The sequence below is a fragment of the Vigna angularis genome, chromosome 8 (genome assembly GCF_016808095.1).
Source record: "Vigna angularis cultivar LongXiaoDou No.4 chromosome 8, ASM1680809v1, whole genome shotgun sequence".
In the NCBI taxonomy this organism is placed as follows: domain Eukaryota; kingdom Viridiplantae; phylum Streptophyta; class Magnoliopsida; order Fabales; family Fabaceae; genus Vigna; species Vigna angularis.
The window spans coordinates 6,389,824-6,413,430 of record NC_068977.1 but is presented as its reverse complement, the minus strand read 5'-3'; the positions used below and the strand labels follow the sequence as shown (position 1 = coordinate 6,413,430).

Below are 23,607 nucleotides of genomic sequence, written 5' to 3'. Positions count from 1 at the left end.
GGACGAAATAAGCATTTAAGCTTTTAAAATACAAAACAAAAAGTATATTATGAATTGCATAATCTAAAATACAAATGTGCATAATGAGAAGATGAGAAGAAAAGTGGAAAAAAGATACAAATTTTATGAAAAATTAGATTGAAATGTTGAAAGACGACGCTTCATAATTCTAAAAGAAGACTCTTACTACTCAACTTTAAATTCTTAGCGAATGACATACAGGTAAAAGGTCATTCAACTTAGTAAAATAAAGCCAAAATTATTATGTAAGTATGAGACAGAGAAGATATTATACAAAAACAATATAAAATATAAAAAGATACACATATTTTAATATTTTAATGATTGCATATTACAAATCAAGAATTTAAATGGATGGAAAAATATCTTAATTGTGGGTTATCATGTTATAACATATTAGGATAAATGATATTGGAATAATTTCTAAAATCCATTTTTTTAATTCTAGTTTTCACTTATAATTTTTATGTTTTAAAGTTTTTCACATTATAAATACTTATTTACAATATTTTATATAGTTAATTTTATTAAAGTTTTCTATTAATATATGATTTTATACGATAAATCTCACTTATTATTTATATGCATATTTTTTTAATTAAGAAAAGCAACAGAAACAAACTAAATATTTTTAAAAAATATAAAATCATCATCATAATCATCACCGAATATGTAACATATGATAATGATTTTAATGAAAAACATCATAAATACATATTCAACAATAACTTTAAACAAACTCATCATTAACAATATTTGTTTTTAATAATAACTATATCCATGACGATTGTAAAGCGATTAAAATCATTTTTAAAATAATCTTATCCGTGATGTTATTTTGTAATTTTGTATTCATTAACCTAACCTCATATTTTGACTTTTAAATATAATATAATGTACAGGTAGGTGGCTTTCTACGTCCACATAATATTTATAATTTGAGCTGCATAATAATATTAACCGAGAGCTTGATCTGTTTGAGTATGGTTAATGAAAGAAAGTATGGTATCTTATTAATTTTATTTTATTTACTGGGAAACAGGTTTTTAGTTCTTCTAAAAATTATAGACAATTTATCCTATATTCTCTTCTTGTAGCTTAATTTTTCAATATTTAATACTGTAGCTAATCCTTTTGAATATTATAAATATTAAATTATGGATATAAAAAGAACAACATTACATTTTAAAATGAGAATATTATAAACCAAAAATGCATTATTATTATTATTATTATTATTAAAACTTTAGATGTTGTAAAATAAAATGAATATAATTAAAAATATTAATCAATATTAATTTTCTGTCAAAATTAATAATCAAAAATATATTTAATGCTTATTTTATTTATCAATGTCATTTTAAAAATCACAATTCACGGTCAAAAGTAATAATGAAAAAAGGAATAGGTAGAAATTAAGCTAGCGTGTCTACCAAGTAACTGGATATATAACATTTTTATATAACTCCTTTTTTTCTATGTATTGATTACGTATCTTATCCTCTGACCACTACCTAGTTTTGCGCTGCGGACAGCATGCTGGAGATAAGATCCTCAAAGGAACACAATTTTTTAAGGAGTTTATATGAGAAAACTTTGACAAATTAGTTTATCTATTGAATATTTTTAATTAATAGAAAAAAAAATCTTTTCATTGCTATTTGTATTTAAGTATTTATCTAATCCTAAATTGTAGAATTTTATCTTTGATTCACCATATTTAAAAATCACTCATTTTAATTCATACACATTCAGGTAATCCTTCTTTTAGTTTTTATTAATATACTTTTAACTTTGTTTGGTTCCTATTGTCTAAATCCACAGAGACAGAAAGAGGTTAAAGTATTGTATTTAGAAATCCTAAAACTAATTATCTTTAAGTGGAGAAATTAAAATATGAAATTTGTTCAATTATAGGACCAAAAGATTGGTTTAATATTAAAATAAACCACTCCTACTTTCGTTTACACATCTTTTCCGTTTTTTATGTATTATTTCATTATATAAACAAAACCTAAGTATGAAATGCAAACCACTGTGAGTCTCCCAGATAGTGTTTAGTATAGCCTCAAAATCAAGAGAAAATAGAAAGTCAAGGCAACCAAGATGAACATTCCAAATCTCTTGGTTGTACCATTTCCAGTCCAAGGACATGTGAATCCCTTGATGAACTTCTCACAAAAGATGGTTGAGCATGGATGCAAAATCACTTTTGTGAACACAGACTTCAGCCAAAAGAGGATGATGAGTTCTGAGGGCAAGCAAGAAAGCCTTGAAGAATCACCAACCATAAAGCTGGTTTCAATCCCTGATGGATTAGAAGCTGATGATGACAGAAGTGATTTGGGTAAGCTTTGTGATAGTGTGCTAAGCACCATGCCTTCCATGCTAGAGAAGGTCATAGAAGAAATTCATGTGAATAGTGGTGAGAGAATCACATGCATAGTTGCTGATGTGATAATGGGATGGGCATTGGAAGTAGGGAGAAAGCTGGGAATCAAAGGAATTCTCTTCTGCACTGCATCAGCTGCTACGTTTGCTTTGGAATACAAAATCCCTAAGCTCATTCAAGATGGCATCATAGATTCTCATGGTATGTACTTCGCTTGCACTAATCAATTATGTTTGGAGGTTTTGTTGTTGACAATTATGCTATTTGTGAAATTAGGAAATTAATAGGTAAAATTGTTTTGTCATATCATGCATAATATCTCTATTTTTGTTGACACTGTAGGATGTCCAATTACAAAAGGGACATTTCAAATATCACCAAGCATGCCTTCGATGGACGTAAAAGCTATTTGGTGGTCAAACGTCTATAACCCAACAACTGAGAGGAAAATATTCAAGTATCTGGTGCACTGTATGCAGAATTCAAATCTTGCAAAGTGGTGCATTTGCAACACCACATATGAACTTGAACCCAGTGCATTATCTTGTGTTCCAAAGCTCCTACCAGTTGGTCCATTGTTGAGAAGTTATGACAAGACAAATGTAACGGCAAGATCATTGGGACAGTTCTGGGAAGAAGACCACTCTTGCATAGATTGGCTGAATCAACAACCTCGTTGTTCTGTTTTGTATATTGCCTTTGGTAGTTTCACTCTTTTTGACCAAAACCAGTTCAATGAACTAGCTCTTGGGCTTGACCTCACAAATAGATCCTTTCTTTGGGTTGTAAGACAAGACAATAAGATGGCATTTCCCAGTGAATTTTTGGGGAGTAAAGGTAAGATTGTTGGTTGGACCCCTCAACTGAAGGTGCTAAATCACCCTTCCATAGCTTGCTTTCTTAGCCATTGTGGTTGGAATTCTATCATAGAAGGTTTTTCTAGTGGGGTGCCCTTCCTGTGCTGGCCTTATTTTACTGACCAATTTCAGAACAGAAATTATATTTGTGATGAGTTGAAGGTTGGACTTGGATTGAACTCGGACGAAAATGGACTTGTGTCACGCTGGGAGATTAAGAAAAAACTGGACCGATTGATAAGTGATGAACAAATAAGAACAAAAAGTCTAGAACTTAAAGAGACGGTCATGAGCAACATTGCAGAAGGTGGTGGATCTTCAGAGAATGTTAGTAGATTGTTAAGCTGGCTGAAATCTTGAGTATAGCTGTCTTTGGTCTTAACGCATGCAGTGTTCTTGAAAGATAGAAGCGTTCTCTTTAATAATGGTTAAGTTGATTTTGGTATTGGTATCGGTGTCCTGTAATGTGTAATGTAGATTTCATTGATTTATATTATATTTCAGGTCAATTACGTAGCAGCTTAAATTGTGATGCTTCTTTGTTTGAAAGTTGGGCAGTAATTTTAATTGAAAATTAAGAATATTGAGCAGTTAAATTGAAAATTATATAAAATCGCACATATAATAAGGTTCAATATAATGGTAGATTTCAAAAATAGAATTTAATTTGAGTGTTTAAAATAAACTGTATTCGAAATGATAAAAACCCATTAGAATTAGAATTACCAAATGAATGCAAGGCCTGTTTATTACCACTACCAAGTGCAAGACAAAGAAAACAGCCATGGTGCTGTGGTTGTCGGAACCATGGTCACCGTATATTCATAAAAAGGGATGTCCTTAGAAATGAATAATGGAATGAAGTTAGATTCCTGTAACAGCTTTCGCTCTTCGTCAGACAAGGTATCAGAATAAGTTTACCGAACACCCAAGATAACCCATGAGAGGAAGTGGAAATGATTTATTATCACATATTTTCTAGTGTGGATATCAGATGGTTTTGAATCCTCGGATGAGAGGGGAAAGGTAGGTCATCTGAAGCCCTGGGAAGATTATAATAGAGAAAATTGGGGAGCTAATGCAAAAATGGATCAGAAAGCCCAAAAGATTACAGAGTTTTTGCTGATCAGAATGGGCACTAAATATTGCAGAGAAGAATTCGATGCAGCTTTCTTCCCTGCGTCAGCGGCACAGTTGGTGTGGGGATTGAGCATCCCAATGATGAATGAATCATAGACATCGATGGTGAGTTCATATTTCACTAATTCTTTATAGCTGCAGAACATACAAAAATATATTTATTTCTTGGAAGTTAATATAGTATGAATCATGCTAGGAATGTAATTTAACCGCTCCATTGACTCAACCAATATCTGAACCAGTCAGCCAAAAGAAAACCTTCAATACAGAACTCTACTTTATGATGGAGATTACTGCGAGTATTTTAGAATTATCAATAACCAAACTATACAGCACAAATGAGAAAAATGTTCGAAGATTTGTCGTACAAAATGATATGAATAATTTCTAGTGTTTGCATCAATAGCCGTTAGCAAGTCATAAGCAAGACCTTGTTCACAACATCTGATAAACACTTGACAGTTGTGTTTACAGAAATAACTCAATGAGATACAAACTATAGAGCACAAATAAATAAAATGCTCGAAGATTTGTCGTACAAAATTATATAAATATTTAGTGTTTACATCAATAGCTATTAGCAAGACACAAATAAGACTTTGTTCACAACAACTGATGATACACTTGACAGTTGTGACTAGCCTAAGACAAAATTGGCCAAAACTTGAATCGTTCCCCGCATAAGAAATATCTGTCAATATCATACCGCCTCAAAAAATAATTGTCCTAATATGATTAAGTTTACCTTACTTTACAGGGATGTCTGAAGAAATACAAAGTCTGGAGTCTGCTCCACCACTGATAACACTGTCACTTCTCCACCAATCAGCCGACAATACCTGAGTTAAACAATGACAATTTTTTTAATGACAATTTTGGCTACTCTAGAGCATAAAAAAAATATTTTCAGTTGTGGGAAGGTATTATTTTCAAGCAAAAACATGGTAAGAATGTTTTAAACCTTATCACTGTGTGATTCAATGACAGAAAGTGGCCACTGCAACATCAACGGAGAAAAATCATGAAAAAGCACAAAGATGGACATATAATCACACAAGGAGAAAAAATTCCTATGCAGAATAAAGATATATTACTGCAGTTCTCAGATCCCACAACATAACTTTCCCATCATAGGATGAAGAAAGTAAATGAAACCAAGATTGATCATGCCATTTGCAGGCCGAAACCCAAGATGTATGAGAAGCAAACTGAAAAACAGGAGCAGAAGTGCCTGCAGAGAAAAGAGATTGGTTTATAAGATACCATTATGAATGTAATTGACTATCAAGGTGTGAGAAAAATGACAACTAGCTTTCTTTATCACCTGGCTTACGAGGATCCCAAATCCTAATGACAGGGTCAGAACCTCCAGCAGCTATCAGAACAGAACCTTCCCCACCAATATCCAGGCAGTTGAGAGCCTTCCCACAGAACTGTACATAGAAGACAATCCAATCTAAAACATTGATTTTTATAACTCTGTTCCTACTCTACTTCCGATTACCAAACCCTATTTTTCAACAGTAATTTTGTATAGAAAATAGTTTAGACCAATAAATGAAAAAGGTGATAAGCAGAAAACATGACATCCATCATAATGAATCAGAATCTTAGAACATAAATTAAGGCAAAGAAGTACATCACAAAATCAACTTGTAAAGTAAGATTTGTCTTCTACTTATTTTCTATTTTAATCATATCATTATGTCAACACGAGACTAAAACCGCTACCCTTGAGGTTGCAACTTAGGCAATTCCCAAGGAGGCTGCAGTGTACATGAGCTAGAAGTGACCACAATCATGGCGTCTTGCCTAGAGCTTAGAAAATGCAGGTAGCCCAACAATGGATCTAGCATAGGCTCTAATATCATATTTTAAAATGAGTTTAAACATAATTCAATACCACAAAACTGACTTGGAAGGTATTATAAGTCATACCCTGTAGTCAATGTAGGATTAAATCATCACCCTTGAGGTTGCAATTTATACAACCCCCAAAGAGACTACAACTTATATGGGCTAGGAGTGACCAAATTAGGCGAGTTAGTGCTGAAGACAATTTAGGCATGCTAGCGGTTCCAATTCCTAAAGCCCAGTAAGCACTTAATTATGTTTTAGAACATACTTATCCTAAACTAAGAATAAACAAGGTCCAAAGCCAAGATTGCTTCATAACAAGATAAATTTGGACTACCACAACCAAGTAAAAACATCATAATCAACAATCGCCTGGGGAAAAATGTAGAAGATCTAGTACACTATGTAAAAGGACTAGACAAAACTTGTCCAAAGAAAAAAATAAGTTCAAGCCACAAGAACAATTGATTAAGAAATGACATTCATAGAATGAACAGCAGCAGAAAATAGACAATTGTGCCATAAACCAGTTCTAATTTAGTTACCTGACTATACACAAATAATTAGCCATTGGCAGAGCATTAAATGGTACAATGTCACAGTTCTATCTATAGAAAAAAAATGAACGCTTTAAAAGTGTACAATTTAAAAAGAAGAAAAATGAACGCTTTAAAAGTGTACAATTTAAAAAGAAGCGGGGGGGGGGGGGGGGGGGGGGGGGGGGGAGGCACGCGCTTTAACTTTTCAACTTACTATATCTGACAAGTTTTTGCCAGTCTCAACATCCCACTTCCTAATAGAATGATCCCATGATGCAGAAAATATTGACTCCCGTTGTGGCCAAACCACAGAAGATACACACTGTGTATGGCCAACAAGGGTAGTGAAAGCCTCTCCCTGCAATACAACAGATGGAAACTTATTTCTCAAATTTCATTATAGAGAAAAGATTCATACATCAAAAGGGAAAGAAACGGAAAATAAGTTTGTAACAAAATCTACAAGGTTTTAAATAACTATTATACAAGTCTACAATAGTTTTTAACATAAGTTTGAACATGACTCAGAATTAGATGATCAAATTTCTTCTAGAATAGTTTCAAAAACATCTTCCTACATGGCCTCCAGCCCCTAGTGCCAGCAAACATAGCAACCTTGATACTTCGAATTCAACCAGTAGAAAAAGGAGCAACTCAGTATCAGCCTTAAATTTTTACAATTCCATTCATCAATTACAATATGCAGAGAAGAAAGAGTAAAGGGTCACATCTGATGATCCCTTACAAGTCAAAGTTAAAACAAACTTCAAAATGTAAAATATTTGGAAGAAACATGTGTGACTACACAAATTGCAATTTTGACCGCATAATTTAAACAATAAGATGTAGGGAAGTTCTACAAACCTCCAATTGAGAGTCCTCAACTTGATCTCCAATTTTTCTCTTCTTAGAAACTAGGTCATCTTCTGCATTAAAGTCATTAGTTTGCCATAGATTGATGGTACAATCCCAAGCAGCAGAACAAACCTATGCATGAGACACAAGGAAGAGTGGTGTTACAGACTGCTATATTACTGTACTCATAAACCAAGGAGAGAAAGGTGGAGAAAAATAGAAAAGAAAATCCAAACCATTTCTCCAGAAGTCTGCGCTGCCACACTCTGAACAGCAGACTTATGACCACGCAAGATTTTGTAAGCCCTGACCCTCATAGGCTGGTTTACAGGCTCTTCTGTATTGAGCTTTTACACAAAGGGGAAAATATAACATAATAAGCATAAGCACAGCATAGGAAACAGTAGTTTAACAGTTTCTTTTAGTTACCTTCCACAGCCTTAATGTCCGGTCTTTTGAAGCAGTAGCCACCGTAACAGTTTCCAGACCTGATAACAGTACAAATATTCATATGTTGGAACAATTTAATCATAATACATATATTATGGAACAATATTTGGATTACACAGAAAGAACAACAAATGTTGCCACTATTCCCACCCACTAAAGCACAAATGCTTCAACATCATTTAATTAAGAATGTTTTGGCCGCCATGCTTTCTATGTCTTCACCAGGATGCATTCCACTATAGGCTTAGTTCAATCGTATAAATTGTGTTAATGATCCTCCACCAACCCCCTCCCCACAGTTTTCCATTCAGAAACTGAAACTCAATTTTGACTACAGTTGCACATATAAATGAAAGTATCTTTTGAGGAAGTTAAAACATTAAAATACTACTAATGACAAATAAGCATAATATCACAGTCTTAAAAAGGAACAGGGAAAGAACAAAATGTAAATAGCAAAATTAAGAGAATGCCAAGGCAAAACAGCCATAAGCTTTATTTTACTGTTAGATACAAAATTTCATAATTTTATCATCAGAAATACACTGGATATCAATAAAAAAAATGACAACTAGCAATCAGAAAAATAGACAGAAAAAAAAATTGGGGAGAATATAATTGTCTTCCTTACCTTCTGGATTGATGATACTAACAGAAGTGATTGCGTCACTATGTCCCTCCAATACATGAGTGCATAATCCAGCACCTTTCCATACTCTAAAGTATAATTTAATCATATAACGGTGGAAGCCAAGTAAATGGAGAAAGTAATAAATAATATGATATGCCAATAATTCTAAAAGAACAAAACTGGGTAAGACTCTTATACCTCCCTAAACCATCATAGCATCCTGTCAAAAAGAACCTGCAGAAACAGTAACACTCAACTTTAAATTCTTAGTGAAGGAGATACAGGTAAAAAAAACCATTCAACTTAGTAAACTAGAATCAAAATTATTATATCAGTGAAAATTACACAAAGTCACGAGGTAAACAAACAAAAAGTATTTACAATAACACTCATCATTAATCCACTGGCCAAAACTCTAAAGAACCTATTCACAAAGAGGGTTAGGCTGTTTCCCCTTGATACTCCCAATGTAACCATCAACCACAATGCAAAATAAACCTCAAAATGGGAACTCATGAGTTAAAAAAATGGCTTTACAATTGTCAACACGGTTGCGACAACAATAACACTCATTAACCCAATGGCCAAAACTTTAAAAAACCTACTCAAACTAGGGTTTGGTTCTGTCTTCTGGCTACTGCCAATGCAAAAATAAACCAGGCAGTGAACTACTGCTTCCAATCACTTTTGCCATTATCACCAAATATGATTAACAAATTCATTGAAGTCAATAAAAACCAATCACACTGACTTAAATTCAACCTTGTAAAATCTTTCACAAAGAAAATGGTTAAATAAAAAGAGCCCCATACAAAATAATGGCATATTACAGTTGCTAGCAGCAGTACAGAACATAAGAGTTAATATAGAATATATTAAAAAAAATTAAAATTGTTATGGAAATACTGAAAAATCTGTACTGGATTTTTAAAAATTCTATCAAATATGACACATTTGCAAGCTTACCTAGAAGAAGAACCATCAACAGCACTGACCCAGTCATCGTGTAAACAAGGGTCTTCCTCCTTCCGTGGGGCCACCGCCCTTGTGTACTCAATTTCCAATATCCTTTCCTATAAATTGACCACACAAAACAGTCCGTTACCTTTCCAATACTTGATCACTCAAAACAGTTAGCTAACTTTCCATAATTGATCACTCAAAACAGTTAGCTATGATTATATTACATCATAGCAAAAGGAAACAATGGTCTGTTTCCAATGTAAAGAAATAAAATAAAAGATATTTGTAATTATTTTTTGTAGTTCCCCAAGATAAATTTCCAATCCATGGAAACTCCTAACAACTCCATAAAAAATGGGTCAATAGTCACTTTTGTTATAAAAAGAGTAATTTAATGTCACTTTGGTCTCTAAAGTATTAAAATCTAAAAGAGGCCCCTAAAAGTGTAATTTTCCTATCACATTGGTCTTGACATTAGGAAATCTCTGCTAAAGTTTACATTTGTACACACAAAACACTATCATTTTGGTCTTTACACTAAACCACTTATCGTAATTCTAATTCTTGAACCTAACCACTGTTAATTACTTAATTTCATTTTAGTCCCAAACTTTGTGATCTTAAAATAACCCTAAACCCTTGTTTGACTGAGAGGAGGGGGAAATTGAGATTATATGGTGTGGTAGAAGGAAAGTGAAGAAATCATTTAAAAGATGGAGGGACCCAAACAATACCTTTTCTCGCCTATCTTTCAAAGTTATCATAATCGAACGGTTATAGACCTAGTCAAGGTACTAGATGAGTGGAACACTGATTGAAACAGGAGGTTACTATTTGAACTGCATGACCCACTATACTATTAACTATATATTTTATATCACAAATAGAGTACAAAAAAGTTGTCTTCCATTTTTTAAAGATACACATTAGTGTACTGACTATATTGATCTTAAAATACACATTAGCGTCTCTCCCAATAAAATTTTGAGTTTCCTTTACAATATATCTCATGAATACATAAGAAAGTAGCACGGTATGCTAGATGTTGGGCAGATTGGCATGAAGAAAGTAACAGGCATAGCTGGGTGTGGTAGGCAGACTGATGTGTAGGTTAGAGAAGAGGTGCAGAAAACTACCTTAGACAACAGTAGATCAGACCAGAGATTCACCAGTTTTATCCCGGTTCAGAGTCAGGTTGATGAGGTATTGCCTATTTCTACTCATTTGTCCATCTCTCTCATCATCTCTATCCTATATCTCTTTGAAAAAATGTTATTGATTACTATTTTATTTCTTATCGATTTCATTTCTACTTCACCAATTTATTAATTTCCTAATTCCCTCCTCTCCACCAAACACAGTATAAGTGTTTAAATTTGGGAACTAAAATGAGAATAGGTCGTTAAGTTTAGAAATCAATATTATCAAATAGACACAAACATCAATGAGCAGCTTCAATTTCTATTGGGAAAAAACGCAATCTCTTACTACACACATAGAACCAATGTGCATTTTCACTCTCTGTCATACAGACAATCATACAATTGTAGAGATAAGTAGAACAGGATTTGTAATCGTTTCAAAAGTATTACCGCAGAGATTCCCTTAGCGAGAAGAAACTGCTCGAGCGACATCCTCACGAACTCGCCATCGATCAAAAAATCAAAAGGCTCAGGCTGATAATCAGCATCTGCAGAATCAGCCACCAAGGAATTTCATCAGTAGTCTTGACTTAACACACAAAAAAAACATACGGCGGCGTTTGAGAATGAGATACCGTTGGATTGAATGAGTGCGTTGACAAGAGATGATAGGCCGAATCGAGTGAGGTCGGCAGGGATTGCGATGGCGGTGGACGGAACAATGAACGGCGCATTCAACTTCGTCACGAACCGCACTTGGATCCTCCTCGCGCTGGCTTCGTCACTTTCTTCGTTCATGTTCATTTTCGTTTCCTCTTACTCTTTCTTCTGCAAGGTTAAGGAGAAAAGGAAGCCCGACAAAAAGAAGAGTGCCAAGGGAAGAGGAAGAAGAAGAATAAGCAGCAGCTAGGGTTTAACGGTTTTCAAGTTAGCATATTCAGTTGTTAATGGGTTTTAGACAATACTACGCCGTTTTGATAACAAGAAAATTGGGTACCCTAAAAGAATAATCCCTTTAGTAGTATAGTATAGATATAGATATATATTTTATTATTTTATTATTTTGTATGAGTAATTATTTAAAAAATACGAATAATTTAATATATATATATATATAATTTTATATATTAAAAAATTATCTAGCAATTACTTTTCAAAAGAGAAATTATTTAGTTATTTAAAATGAAAATAAATTATTCAATTACTTATTTTATTAAATAAATAAACCATTTTTTATTTATTAAAGATAAGATTGTTCAATCAAAATATACAGCACAAAATTGCCCAATAATAGTGTATATTCTTTATATAATGAAATTGATAAAAGAAAATATTCAAAAACTGAATTAAATAATTTATTATTACTAGTGACTTTATTAAATGAAACGAAAGTGTTACTCAGATATGTGACTTCTCATAAACTTTAACCACTTAAAAAAAACTCCAGAAAAGAAGTGTAATAGTTTGTTTAAAATTATATTTATGGAATTTTAATTTTATTATATTAAAAATAAGGTTTTATAATTATTAAAATTTGTGATGTCCAACTTTAATCTTTTATTTTCTTATGAATAGAATCATATATAATTTATCAGAGACAATATAGAAGTACTAATTTTAGTTAAAACATATGCAACTTGTATTAGATGGTATTTTATATATAACTAGTAATCTAAATTTTATACTTAAGTTTATAATTCACTTTATTCTTATATTTTTCTTAACTCAATTAAATCTTACTTGTTAAATAGAATTAATTTTATTTTTCCATTTTCTATTTAGAATTTCTTTAAATTTTATTTTTTGTTTTTTATTTTTTTTCTTCCTAACTTCGCATTACCTTCTTCTTTACCTCGTTCACAAAAACATAACAAAATATATGGCAAACTTTAAAATCTAAATTTTCTTTCTAAACTACTATACCAGTGATAATCTAAAATCTTAATTTTGTTTTCTTAACTATAGCAAGTGGAGGAAGGTGGAAAGAGAAAGCTAGTGAGAGGTGGATGAAAAAAAAACAATGAAGTTTAAAGTAGAAGATAAACCATATTTTGACAAGTGAAACTTTAAGAGGAAGTTAATACCAATTTGACCAAGTGTAGGTGTGTGCATGTACATTTGACCAAGTGTAGGTGTGTGCGTGTGCATGTGTGTGTCTGTGTGTGTGGTGTTTGTGGTTATTGATAGGTGTTTAGTATTAGTAGATTTCAATATTAACACGGCATTTATCTTACTTTGATTGTGTATAAAATTCATGTTAGTTACCCTAATTTCACTTTTTTGTTAAAACAAAAGAATTCAACGAGTCAAAGTTGTATTTTGAAGGAAAGAAGAAGAAATTAAACACTTTTAATGAGATATGTCACAACACAGTTGTAACGCCATTTTGAGGGCATGGGCCATGAAGAAAACCCAACAAAGAAGGTTTCCTCAAGCCTTAGCCTAAAGCTCAAGCCATGGAGAATTCCTCATCATGAAGTAACATCATGCAGGTCCAGCCTAGTATCTCACTGCTTAAGCCATAGAGGAACCCACTAAGGGAGGAAGCCTCACGACTAAAGCCATGGACTATTGTTTGAGCCATGCTGTCAAGGTCTATAAATATCAGCATTTTGGACAAATGGAGACTTTTGGAAACACTTCAGGACTTCAGTCTCAGACACTTTTGATAGTACTTTTAGAGAGACTCTAAAAAGTCTTCTCATACACATCATATGTAATCAATTAAACATCTTTAGAAGATTAGGAGATATATTCTCTTCATTGTTTGTATTTCTTTCTATCATCTATGAGGAGCTTAATCTCCCTTGTGTTGAAGAAGAGTGTAAATAGATTTGAACTATCTTGTATTCGGTAATATATTCCATTTACGAATGATTTCTTTTGATCTAAAGTTTGTGAATTGACTTATACTTGTTGTTTGATGAACTTATCACTCATCTTATACACCTAACTTAAGATTAAGTGGAAACTAGTCTTAAGTTGTTGTCCAATCAATCATCTTGAGGGCTTTTGGATGCTAGGAATATATCTAGAGTGTGGAGTTGGAAATAGAGTGTTAACCTTAATGCAGGTGAGTTGATTATACAATCACTAATGATTCAAATTAAGCGGGCTGGAAATAGCCTAGGCTCTAGGTGCCAAGAATGGATCTAGATTACATTTAAAGAGAACTCTCAAGACTTGATCATCTGAGCTTCATGCTTAGAGGTAAATTTGATGTAAAAGAGGAAAAATCTATAAAGTTGAGCTTCAACACAGTTTAATCATTTAAAGTCACTCCTTTATTAACTTAAATTGATTTCCGAACTAATTTTACAATATTTTTGCCAATACAAACCTATTTTTCACACATCAATTGCTTTACAAAATATCAAACTAGTTAAAATATTGTGTTTTTTGCCAAATCCATATGTATATGACACTTGTTTACTATAACAACCTAGTATATTGGTTGGTATATTTTGGGTTGCAAATCACACGCGAACAGTTAAACATGTGATATATATATATACACACATATAGAGAGAGAAAAGTGAAAAGCATACAAAATTTTAAGGGTATGTTATATATGTTGTGTTGATACATAGTCTTTATATGTAGAATCTTTTATTATAATGTAGTCATTTTCCTTTATTTTTGTTAATGTGTTTTGTTATTGTTGTGTGGATCCAACATTGGTCCCATCATTTAAAACAATACAAAAAAAGTTAATAAGATCAAAGTTTAAAGATATGACTACCAACTTTGAGATTGGGAAGTTTTCTAACTAGAACAACTTCAAATTATGAAGGGTTAAGATGAAAGTTATCTTGATACAACATAGAAAAGTCTTAGAAAATGATTTTGATATATTTTTATTCATAGACAAGTATAATATATATACACAAGAATTTTTATAATTCATATTTTCTTAACATAATTATAGTTGCATAAATCCTTTATTTCCAACAATCATAATATTTAATTGTCTAATAAAATCAAATAGAATATTTGATTTACCGTAACATCCTCATTCAAGTTGGTATAGGGATATCACACATTCCCAACTAGAATAAAGACTCATTAGTTACCATATTTGTCACTTTTTTAGTAAGGAGATTGGTTAATTACAATTCTGACCTTACAAAGGGAAAATAAATGATTTCAACTCCAAGTTTCTCTTTAATGAAATGTCAATAAATCTCAACATGTTTTGTTCTATCGTGTTGTACATGATTATGTGCAATTGATATTGTTGATGTATTGTCACAATATAAATTCATTGGTTGCTTTGGTTTATGTTAAATATATTATCTTTATCTTATCTTTATCTTTTATCTTTAATTAGTTTGTTATTATTTCTCATTTGTATCTTGGACTTAGTTCATATTTCTTCTATTATAAATAGAAGACCCCATGTATATATTAAACATAAGGGAGATTAATCACATACATAGTTTTCACTATATTCAACATGGTCTCTAGAGCAAGGTTCTTTTGAGGAAAAAAATTATGTTGCCACTAAACCCTCGCTAACGACGGTGGCGCCATCTACTGTTGCCGGCAGTGCCATCGTCTACCATTTAAGAGCATTTTCTTTTGTTTTATACTTGTTTTTCTTCTTAGATAATTTCTTTTGTATTCGTGTGCTTATTCTCTTATTCTTATCTTCAAGAATCTTGAATTTATAGGCTTCAAGAAAATGTTTGTTAGATAGTACTTGTTTTTTATCTTTGGATTTTCTTAGCCTTTTTCGTAGATAATAGTTGTAGGTTGAAGTCAACTTATCAGAGCATACATGCTTTTATAGTACTTTATCAAAAGTAGGTTGTACAAACTCTTCAGCACGACTTTTGATAGTGAGAACATTCTGTGAATGTCTTCTTTGTTTCTAACGTCCACTTCTGACTTGTATATGATAAAGTGGGTCAATATTTGACATAAGCAATTGCAAAGAGTATAGCAAATATGCATGTAGGTAGATATGTCATTTTTCTTATCACTTTTGTTGTTTTGAAACGTTGTGCATTTAATGCTCTTTAATGCGTGTTCAGAGCAACTATAAGTTTTTCAAATTTTCTATTGTTCAAGCAAAATTTAATCGTTTAAGCATTCTTGTAGAGATACCAAGTAGTTCATAAAGGTTTCACCGTTTGATGGAAATGTCGTTAGGTATTGTTTGGCATGTACAAAGCGTTTTGTTTAGTGATCTTAGTTTGGTTCAAGAGTGCATTTAGTAAGATGTTGTTCAACACATGTTTTTGAAACAATGTTTGTATCTTTTAGTGTGTTTACCAAAAACATCATACATTATAGTGAGAGTTCGTTTAGTATTATTTTAGCTAAGTATAGCAAGAACGCCTTTAACAAGATTCTCATATAGCACATTGATGCATGTTATGAAGAAATCGTTTGCTAGTTCGTTTACTAAGATATTAGTTTTTTCACTTAAGCCTTCCTTTAAACATTTAGACGTCATAAGATTTTTTCACAAAATACTTATCTTTCAACGATATTGTTTTCCACAAAGACAACATTTTGTCCTATTTCGTTTATTGATGTTTGTTAAACTTCAAAACATATGAGGATTCAGAGTGTTGAGGTCGCTCTTTTTCCTTTTTTAGGTTCATCGTGCGTGGTCGCACGTCCCGTCTCCTCTCAAGTAGTTGTTCAAAGCATCGAGATTACTCTTTTTCCTTTTTCAGGTGTCTTGATTAAAGAATCTTGGATTTTTAAGGTTTCTCTCTCTTGTTCATCCATGACTTCTTTCACTACTGTCTCTTTTGACTTCCTTTCTATCACCATTGTGTTTGATCCTTCTATATATGTTTTTTCTCCCATGGCAAAGATGTTTTTTGTTGGTTTATTTATAGTCGTGATGGCTTTTCAACAATGATTTCTTTATCTACTGGATGTCCACAAAGCATTACTCAATGACAATTTGCAAGAAGAGATTTACATGAAGCAACCTCCCAGTTTTGTTGTTTAAGGGGAGTCTTCTGGGTTAGTATTTCGTCTTCCGGGTTAGTATTTTGTCTTCCATGTTGTATTTGCAAATCATTAACAACTTGGTGTCACTCGAGTGCGAAAGCAAATATTTTCATGAAGTCTTTATGGATTATATTAGTAACAAGCTTGGTACATATGATTTGTATGCATTAGCTTGAGGGAGAATGTTAGATATATTATCTTTATCTTTTATATTTAATTAGTTTGTTGTGATTTTTTATTTTTATTTTAGGTTTAGTTCATATTTCTTCTATTATAAATAAATGACCCTATATGTATATTCAACACAAAGGAGATTAATCTCATATATAGTTTTCACTATAATTAAAACCTAAATCTAATAAAACAGTTTGTACCCATAAAGTTCACAATCCCAAGTGTCATGCATTTAAACTCTGCTTCGACACTTCATCTTGCTACTATCGCTTGGTTTTTACTTCTCCAAGTTACAAGGTTCTCCCCAACCAATGTAAAGTATCGAAAGGTAAACCTTCTATCATTTTTTGAACTTGCCTAGTCAACATTAGTATAATCTTCTATCTCTAGGTTTCCATGATTTAAAAATAAAATTTCTTTTTCGATGTAGACTTCAAATACCACAAAATCCTCTCAACAACATTCATGAGGCATAAATTGACTAACAACATTCACTACATATATGGACATGTATGAGCATGTAAATTAGTTTTCCCACTGGCCTTCGATATTTCCCTCTATTTATGCTAGCCAAATTTGATCATTGAGAAAGTATATGATTTTGTTAAATTGGAGTGTCAACTGATTAACACCCAAGCAACCCAATTTCGGATAATAAATCAATAATATACTTTCTCTGGCATAGAAAAATACTATATTTGATCTAACAACTTCAATACCCAAAAAATATGAGGATTCCAAGTTGTTTCATCTCAAATTCATATACAAGATATTTTTACAAACTATAAATCTCATCATAGTCATTTTCTATAATTATCATAGCATCTACATAGATAATTAAAGTTGTAATTTTACCTTTTCTTTTCTTAAAAATAATATGTGATCACATACATATATACTTACTTTATAGCCAAAAGCCTTAATAGATTTAGTGAACCTTTCAAACCATGTTCTTGGGAATTGTTTTAATCATATAAAGTCTTTTTTTTTTTAATTTGCAAACAATCATTGTTTTAAGTCTAACATATATGGTGGGGAATCATATAAATTTCTTTTAAAATTTCTCCGTGTAGAAATCATTTAACACATCAAACGATAAAAGAGATCAATTTTGATTTGCTACAAGTAATAAAAGTATTATCACAATGTTGAGTTTAGTTACCAGTACAAACATCTCTTAATAATTTACACCATAAAATTGAGTGCAGTCTTTAGCTACTAGTCATGTTTTATACCTTATAATAATTCTATCGACCTTGTATTTAGTTGTAGACATCCAAACGTATATCATTCTTTTTTTTTCCTTCTAATTTTAAAACTACCATCTCCTTAAAACACAATAAGTAAAACTTGAATTATATTTTAAAACCGTGTGAGAATGTTCACTCCATCAATAGTTTCATTTGATATATATAATATTAAGTGATTTTCTTTAAAGACTGTATCTAAAAGATAAATGATATTCAAAGTAAACAAAAACTTATTTTACTTAAAAATTAATAAATGATCCTATCATTCTCAACCACTGCCAGGTAGGATCCAATTTTAAAAGAAGAAACACAATTTGATCAATGACACAAAATTTGAGAAAGAAATAGAAATTAGAAAAGAGCTAGGGTGCTAAATGACAAACACGTAATTTTTTATAATTTGTAACAAATATAAATAAAATTTGCAGCTAAATATATTTTTCATTCTAATATGCATAACATACCTTATTTAGCTGATAAAAATTATTATATGTATTCTTTGTTTCATCTCATATTTCAAATCGTAATACTTGATTATTTAATAATGCTTTAATTTATTTGGTTTCTCACACTTAGAAATTAAAAAATGTATTTTTAAAATTAATAATAATTATCATTTATCTCAACACAATAACGTGATAAAATACAGACACAAAAACAAGTTTCTATAACTTTGGATAACTACGTACCATCGTATAATTTTTTCTAGTCGATTTATTGTGTACCAAATTGAATTAGTTTATGCATGACAGCGAGGATTTGATTATCTTGTTTAATGGAGAACAACATTGTACTGCTAAACTATTTTTTTATAGGAATAATGCTGATTATATTCTATATATGATTAAATTAAGTGAAAATTGAAAGCAATGGCAACCCAACAACAGTTGAATAGTTAAAATGGTCCCCTATTTTCTCTTTCAAGTTTTGCAATTCAGTTAAAAATTTGAATCTTCCATCATAATTTTATATTTTATTTTCATCTATTCAAAGTTTATAACTTTTTCTAATTTGAATGATTATAAATAATGTCGTCGATATTTTATTTATCTTATAATTAGGATGACAGTAAATAGGACAATAGATAATAATTATCATTCTTTGTTTTATAGGACACAATTTATGAAAACTTGTTCTTTTGTATATTAGACATTACGTCATAAAACTATAAGCACATATAAAAAATCGTTAAAATTCATTGATGTTTAGGAATACTTTTAAAAATAAACAAACATATAACCATAATTTATATTTCATAATATAATCCTATAAGAGTTATTATGGCTTTATATATATATATATATATATATATATATATATATATATATATATATATATATATATATATATATATATATATATATATATATATATATATATATATATATATATATATTCAAAATACTTCCAAGCACAAGTTATCTTTAAACATACTCATTTTATTGTGATAAATGAAGTTAAATATATGTATATTCAATTCTTTTACGTGATAATTGTATAGTAATTAATTGTTAATTTTGAAACTATATATGTACACATAGTATAGCTACCCACAATCATTAATAAATAATTTATAGTACAAGACTTTACCAAATCCTTTAATTATTCAAAAAGAAACAGATTCTCTCATGTATTTATTTGCAGAAGGAGTATTATTCAACACTAAAATTTTGCAAACCTTTTATAGCCATGCCCTTGCTATTTTTTCAAATGAAATAATGATAAATAGATATGTTTTTTTATTTACTAACATATTCATAGTGAAGTGTATTCAATGTAGAAAAAATCATGCTCCTTTGTCATTGTATCAAACATTTGTCTTAGTGTTAGTTTTTTTATGGAAGCAGCACAATAATGTTCATGCAATGGACACCAAAAGTTGGAACCATCCATTAATCATTTATCAATAATTCCAAGAGAATATTTAAGTTCATGGCATTGATATGAATTGTACAATCATAATATTTTGTATTAAAATAGATTTTACATTTGATATTTTTATTTATAATTTTTTACTTTTTTTTTACCATATGATCACTCAGCTATAGATTAGACGGTCAACTGGTATTGAAACACACGAAACAATCACTATTAGGATCGAACGGTCGAGGAATCAGATTGATTGGTCAATGGTCAAGGTGATTAACTATGATGCTGAATAGTAAAATATGATTACTAACAATTGAGCCGTAATTAGGCCGTTGCTAATTAAAAGCTCAGTCTAAAATCGTAAATATAAGTTTGAGATAAGGAGGTAGGTGATTTGCATTTACTGTACCATTAATATCTGAACTACCAAACATTGAGCTCACTTTAACATCAAAATGTTTTCTGCATATACCCATCGAATAGTTTGGACGAACGGTTACAAGAAGACTTAGAATTGAAGACAACTTTATACCCTTAATCGATCTCCATGACGTTTGGACAGTTGCCCTCAACTTTAAACGCCAAAACATTTACAAATACAAAAATTTATTATTTTGTGCCCCTCTTACTCCATGGTTATTTTTGGACGTAAAACCTTTTTTAAATGTAAAAGTATCACTGTGTTATACTTTGGTGTTATGATGAGACTTTTAAGAATCAATTTTCAAATTACTATTCTTCCATTTTAAATCTTTCACTAATTTGTTGGTCATCACCCTTAGTTTAGAATAAATGGATTTTTGTTTGTTTGAGCTTCATGTAATATACATATTGTGTGTTCATACTAGGCTACAAGAACATGTCATGCCATACGAAGACAAGTAGTTGTAGACAATGGTAGAGTCAAATTCTCCATCCCCAAAGGTTTTCAAAATCTTAGTATACAAGAACACAGAGAATCTGCATAGCAAGGAATGACAATAATGATGGCAAGGCCACATGTAATGGTTGTACCTTACCCAGCACAAGGGCATGTGATTCCTCTGATGGATCTTTCACTGATCTTAGTCAAACAAGGTATCAAAATAACATTTGTGAACACCAAAGAAAACCATGACAGGATCAAGAGTGCACTTCCATGTGGGGATGGTTTACTATCTCAAATTTATCTGGTGTGGATTTCTGATGGATTGGAATCCTCAGAGGAGAGGAAAAAACCTGGAAAATCATCTGGAGCAGTGTTGAAGGTTATGCCAGAGAAAGTTGAGGAGCTAATTGAATGCATCAATGGATCAGAAAGTGAGAAGATCACATGTGTGCTTGCTGATCAGAGCATTGGATGGGCACTTGATCTTGCAGAGAAGAAGGGAATTAGAAGAGCAGCTTTCTGTCCTGCATCAGCAGCACAGTTGGTGTTGGGATTGAGCATTCCAAAGTTTATTCATAATGGGATCATAGACAAAGATGGTGAGTTCATACTTTTCTGATTCTTCTGCAGCTCAAGCTTTTATTATTTGTTTCTTTTCTTTCTCAAAATCAAGTTACTGAGAGTTTCATGAGTAATCAAGTAGTATCATGCTATTCCATACTTATGAAGTCAAGAAAACAGTATTACTTATATGTAACACTCCTTTATTTATGAAGAAATTCCCAACACTTGTGAACTTCATAAATTGATGTTTTATAAGCTGCAATTAGCATATGGCTTAGCATAAAAATTTGCTCATAAACCCTGAAATGAAACCACAATCAGGATGTTATCATACTCATTAGAGGAGTTATAAGGTTAGCTTAGGAGTCAAGTTGGAAGAGAGAACAAGAGAAGATGTGGATTTAACTTCTCCCACCAACATTTAGGAATTACAAGATTGACTTAGTGAGTTTGAAAAAGATGGTTGCAGAGGTCGTGAGTTCAACTTCCTTCACTAATATAATACTAACAAGTAACAATTGTCGATAAAAAAAATCATACTCATTAGTATTCATGTCTTACTCAGCAATTTAATTATCCAGGAACTCCATTGGAAAAGAAAGGCATTCAACTATCCCCTACAATGCCAAGTGTAAGTACAGAAAAGCTTGTCTGGGTTTGTGTGGGAAACAAGACCATTCAGAGGCATATTTTTCAACTCATGGTAAAGAACATAGAGTCCATGAAGAAAACTGAGTGGCTGCTTTGCAATTCATCTCATGAACTTGAGTCTGAAGCAATTACTATGGCTCCAGAGATCATACCTATAGGGCCACTTCTGTCATGCGATCAATTTGGCCACTCTGCAGGCAATTTCTGGCCACAAGACCTATCTTGTTTGAAATGGTTAGACCAACAATCACCAAACTCAGTAATATATGTTGCATTTGGAAGCTTTACAAAGTTTAGTCCTCCCCAGTTCCAAGAACTTTGTTTTGCTCTTGAACTTTCCAACAGACCTTTCCTTTGGGTTGTGCAACCAGAAGAGTCAAAACTTGCATATCCAGAAGGTTTTGTAGAAAGGGTGGTGGAACGTGGAAGAGTGGTGGGTTGGTCACCACAGAAGAAAATTTTGATCCATCCTTCAGTTGCCTGCTTCATAAGTCACTGTGGTTGGAACTCCACACTGGAAAGTGTCAGCAATGGGATCCCAGTCTTGTGTTGGCCTTATTTTGCTGATCAATTCCTAAACAAGAGCTATGTTTGTGATATTTGGAAGGTGGGATTGGGACTTGAACCAAATGAGAGTGGCATGATCACACAAGGTGAAATCCAAAGCAAAATCCATCAAATTTTTATAGATGAACAATTGAAATCAAGGGCTAGAGATTTCAAGGAGAAGATTCATATTGGCACTGGACAAGGTGGTCTGTCAAACAAAAATCTAGACAGCTTCATCAGCTGGATAAAAAGTTGAAAGAGTTTAAAGTTAACAGCACTTGCTATAAATTTAATACAATCATGCTTGCTTTCAGAATCCTTTTCTTCCTCCTTATGTGTTTCTGTCTGTGTTCCTTTACAATGACATTCTCTTTTTTCTTAGTTCAGTTGTATTATAATAATAAAATCCCAGAGACATGTTATCATCATGTACATTACATAATTTTTAACCATGAACTCACCTTCTATATGTTATGGATACTGAAATCTATGCACTTACTGGTGTAAAAGTCCCTCTCGCTGCTAAATAATATTAGATCTAAGTGAAACTGAAAATCTGTCAAGTAGCATCTATTTGAATTCCATAAGATTCTGATATTTATTGCCCTGACACTCTTGCAGCATTGGCTTTCATATAAATTGCTGTGTTTGCTTCTTTAAGAATTCAACTTTATTCTCTTCTCATTTCTAAAACATGTACATCATCCTTTTTTTTGTTCTCTAATACCTACCTATTAATTGCTAATGTGCTAATTTGTCCAAAATTGACTAACTTGATTTCTTAATAAAATTGACTAAGGATCTCCTTGATAAGCTTCTCATTAGTATTTCTACAATAAAAGATGAAACAAGTTTATTCATA

General features: G+C 31.8%; 3 protein-coding genes across 3 annotated transcripts; 2 read left to right on the top strand and 1 right to left on the bottom strand.

Moving 5' to 3' along the window:
- Nucleotides 1-2,041: 2,041 nt before the first annotated feature.
- Nucleotides 2,042-3,860, top strand: LOC108344997 (UDP-glycosyltransferase 83A1). The gene is made up of 2 exons (XM_017583545.2): nt 2,042-2,614; nt 2,756-3,860. The coding sequence occupies exons 1-2, from the start codon at nt 2,128-2,130 to the stop codon at nt 3,628-3,630; spliced, it is 1,362 nt and encodes a 453-aa protein (XP_017439034.1). The 5' UTR covers nt 2,042-2,127; the 3' UTR covers nt 3,631-3,860.
- Nucleotides 3,861-4,091: 231 nt separating this feature from the next.
- Nucleotides 4,092-11,803, bottom strand: LOC108343746 (ribosome biogenesis protein WDR12 homolog). The gene is made up of 14 exons (XM_017582107.2): nt 11,483-11,803; nt 11,298-11,395; nt 9,709-9,815; nt 8,941-8,976; nt 8,743-8,828; nt 8,091-8,149; nt 7,898-8,008; nt 7,671-7,793; nt 7,021-7,164; nt 5,735-5,843; nt 5,505-5,641; nt 5,372-5,407; nt 5,156-5,249; nt 4,092-4,545 (listed from the first exon to the last, which is right to left on the bottom strand). The coding sequence occupies exons 1-13, from the start codon at nt 11,649-11,651 to the stop codon at nt 5,157-5,159; spliced, it is 1,308 nt and encodes a 435-aa protein (XP_017437596.1). The 5' UTR covers nt 11,652-11,803; the 3' UTR covers nt 4,092-4,545; nt 5,156.
- Nucleotides 11,804-20,944: 9,141 nt separating this feature from the next.
- LOC108345408 (UDP-glycosyltransferase 83A1) lies at nt 20,945-23,127 on the top strand. The gene is made up of 2 exons (XM_017584009.2): nt 20,945-21,580; nt 22,127-23,127. Exons 1-2 carry the CDS (start codon nt 21,088-21,090, stop codon nt 22,999-23,001), a joined length of 1,368 nt encoding a protein of 455 aa, XP_017439498.1. The 5' UTR covers nt 20,945-21,087; the 3' UTR covers nt 23,002-23,127.
- The last annotated feature ends 480 nt before the right edge of the window (nt 23,128-23,607 follow it).

Excerpts from the sequence above, each read along its gene's own strand:
- LOC108344997 (XM_017583545.2), top strand. The coding sequence starts at position 2,128 with ATGAACATTCCAAATCTCTTGGTTGTACCATTTCCAGTCCAAGGACAT. Across the intron at positions 2,615-2,755 it reads TGGCATCATAGATTCTCATG|GATGTCCAATTACAAAAGGG; the intron begins GTATGTACTTCG and ends TTGACACTGTAG.
- LOC108343746 (XM_017582107.2), bottom strand. The coding sequence starts at position 11,651 with ATGAACATGAACGAAGAAAGTGACGAAGCCAGCGCGAGGAGGATCCAA. Across the intron at positions 11,396-11,482 it reads CGCACTCATTCAATCCAACG|ATGCTGATTATCAGCCTGAG; the intron begins GTATCTCATTCT and ends CTGATTCTGCAG. Across the intron at positions 5,250-5,371 it reads TTGAATCACACAGTGATAAG|GTATTGTCGGCTGATTGGTG; the intron begins GTTTAAAACATT and ends TGTTTAACTCAG.
- LOC108345408 (XM_017584009.2), top strand. The coding sequence starts at position 21,088 with ATGACAATAATGATGGCAAGGCCACATGTAATGGTTGTACCTTACCCA. Across the intron at positions 21,581-22,126 it reads TGGGATCATAGACAAAGATG|GAACTCCATTGGAAAAGAAA; the intron begins GTGAGTTCATAC and ends TTAATTATCCAG.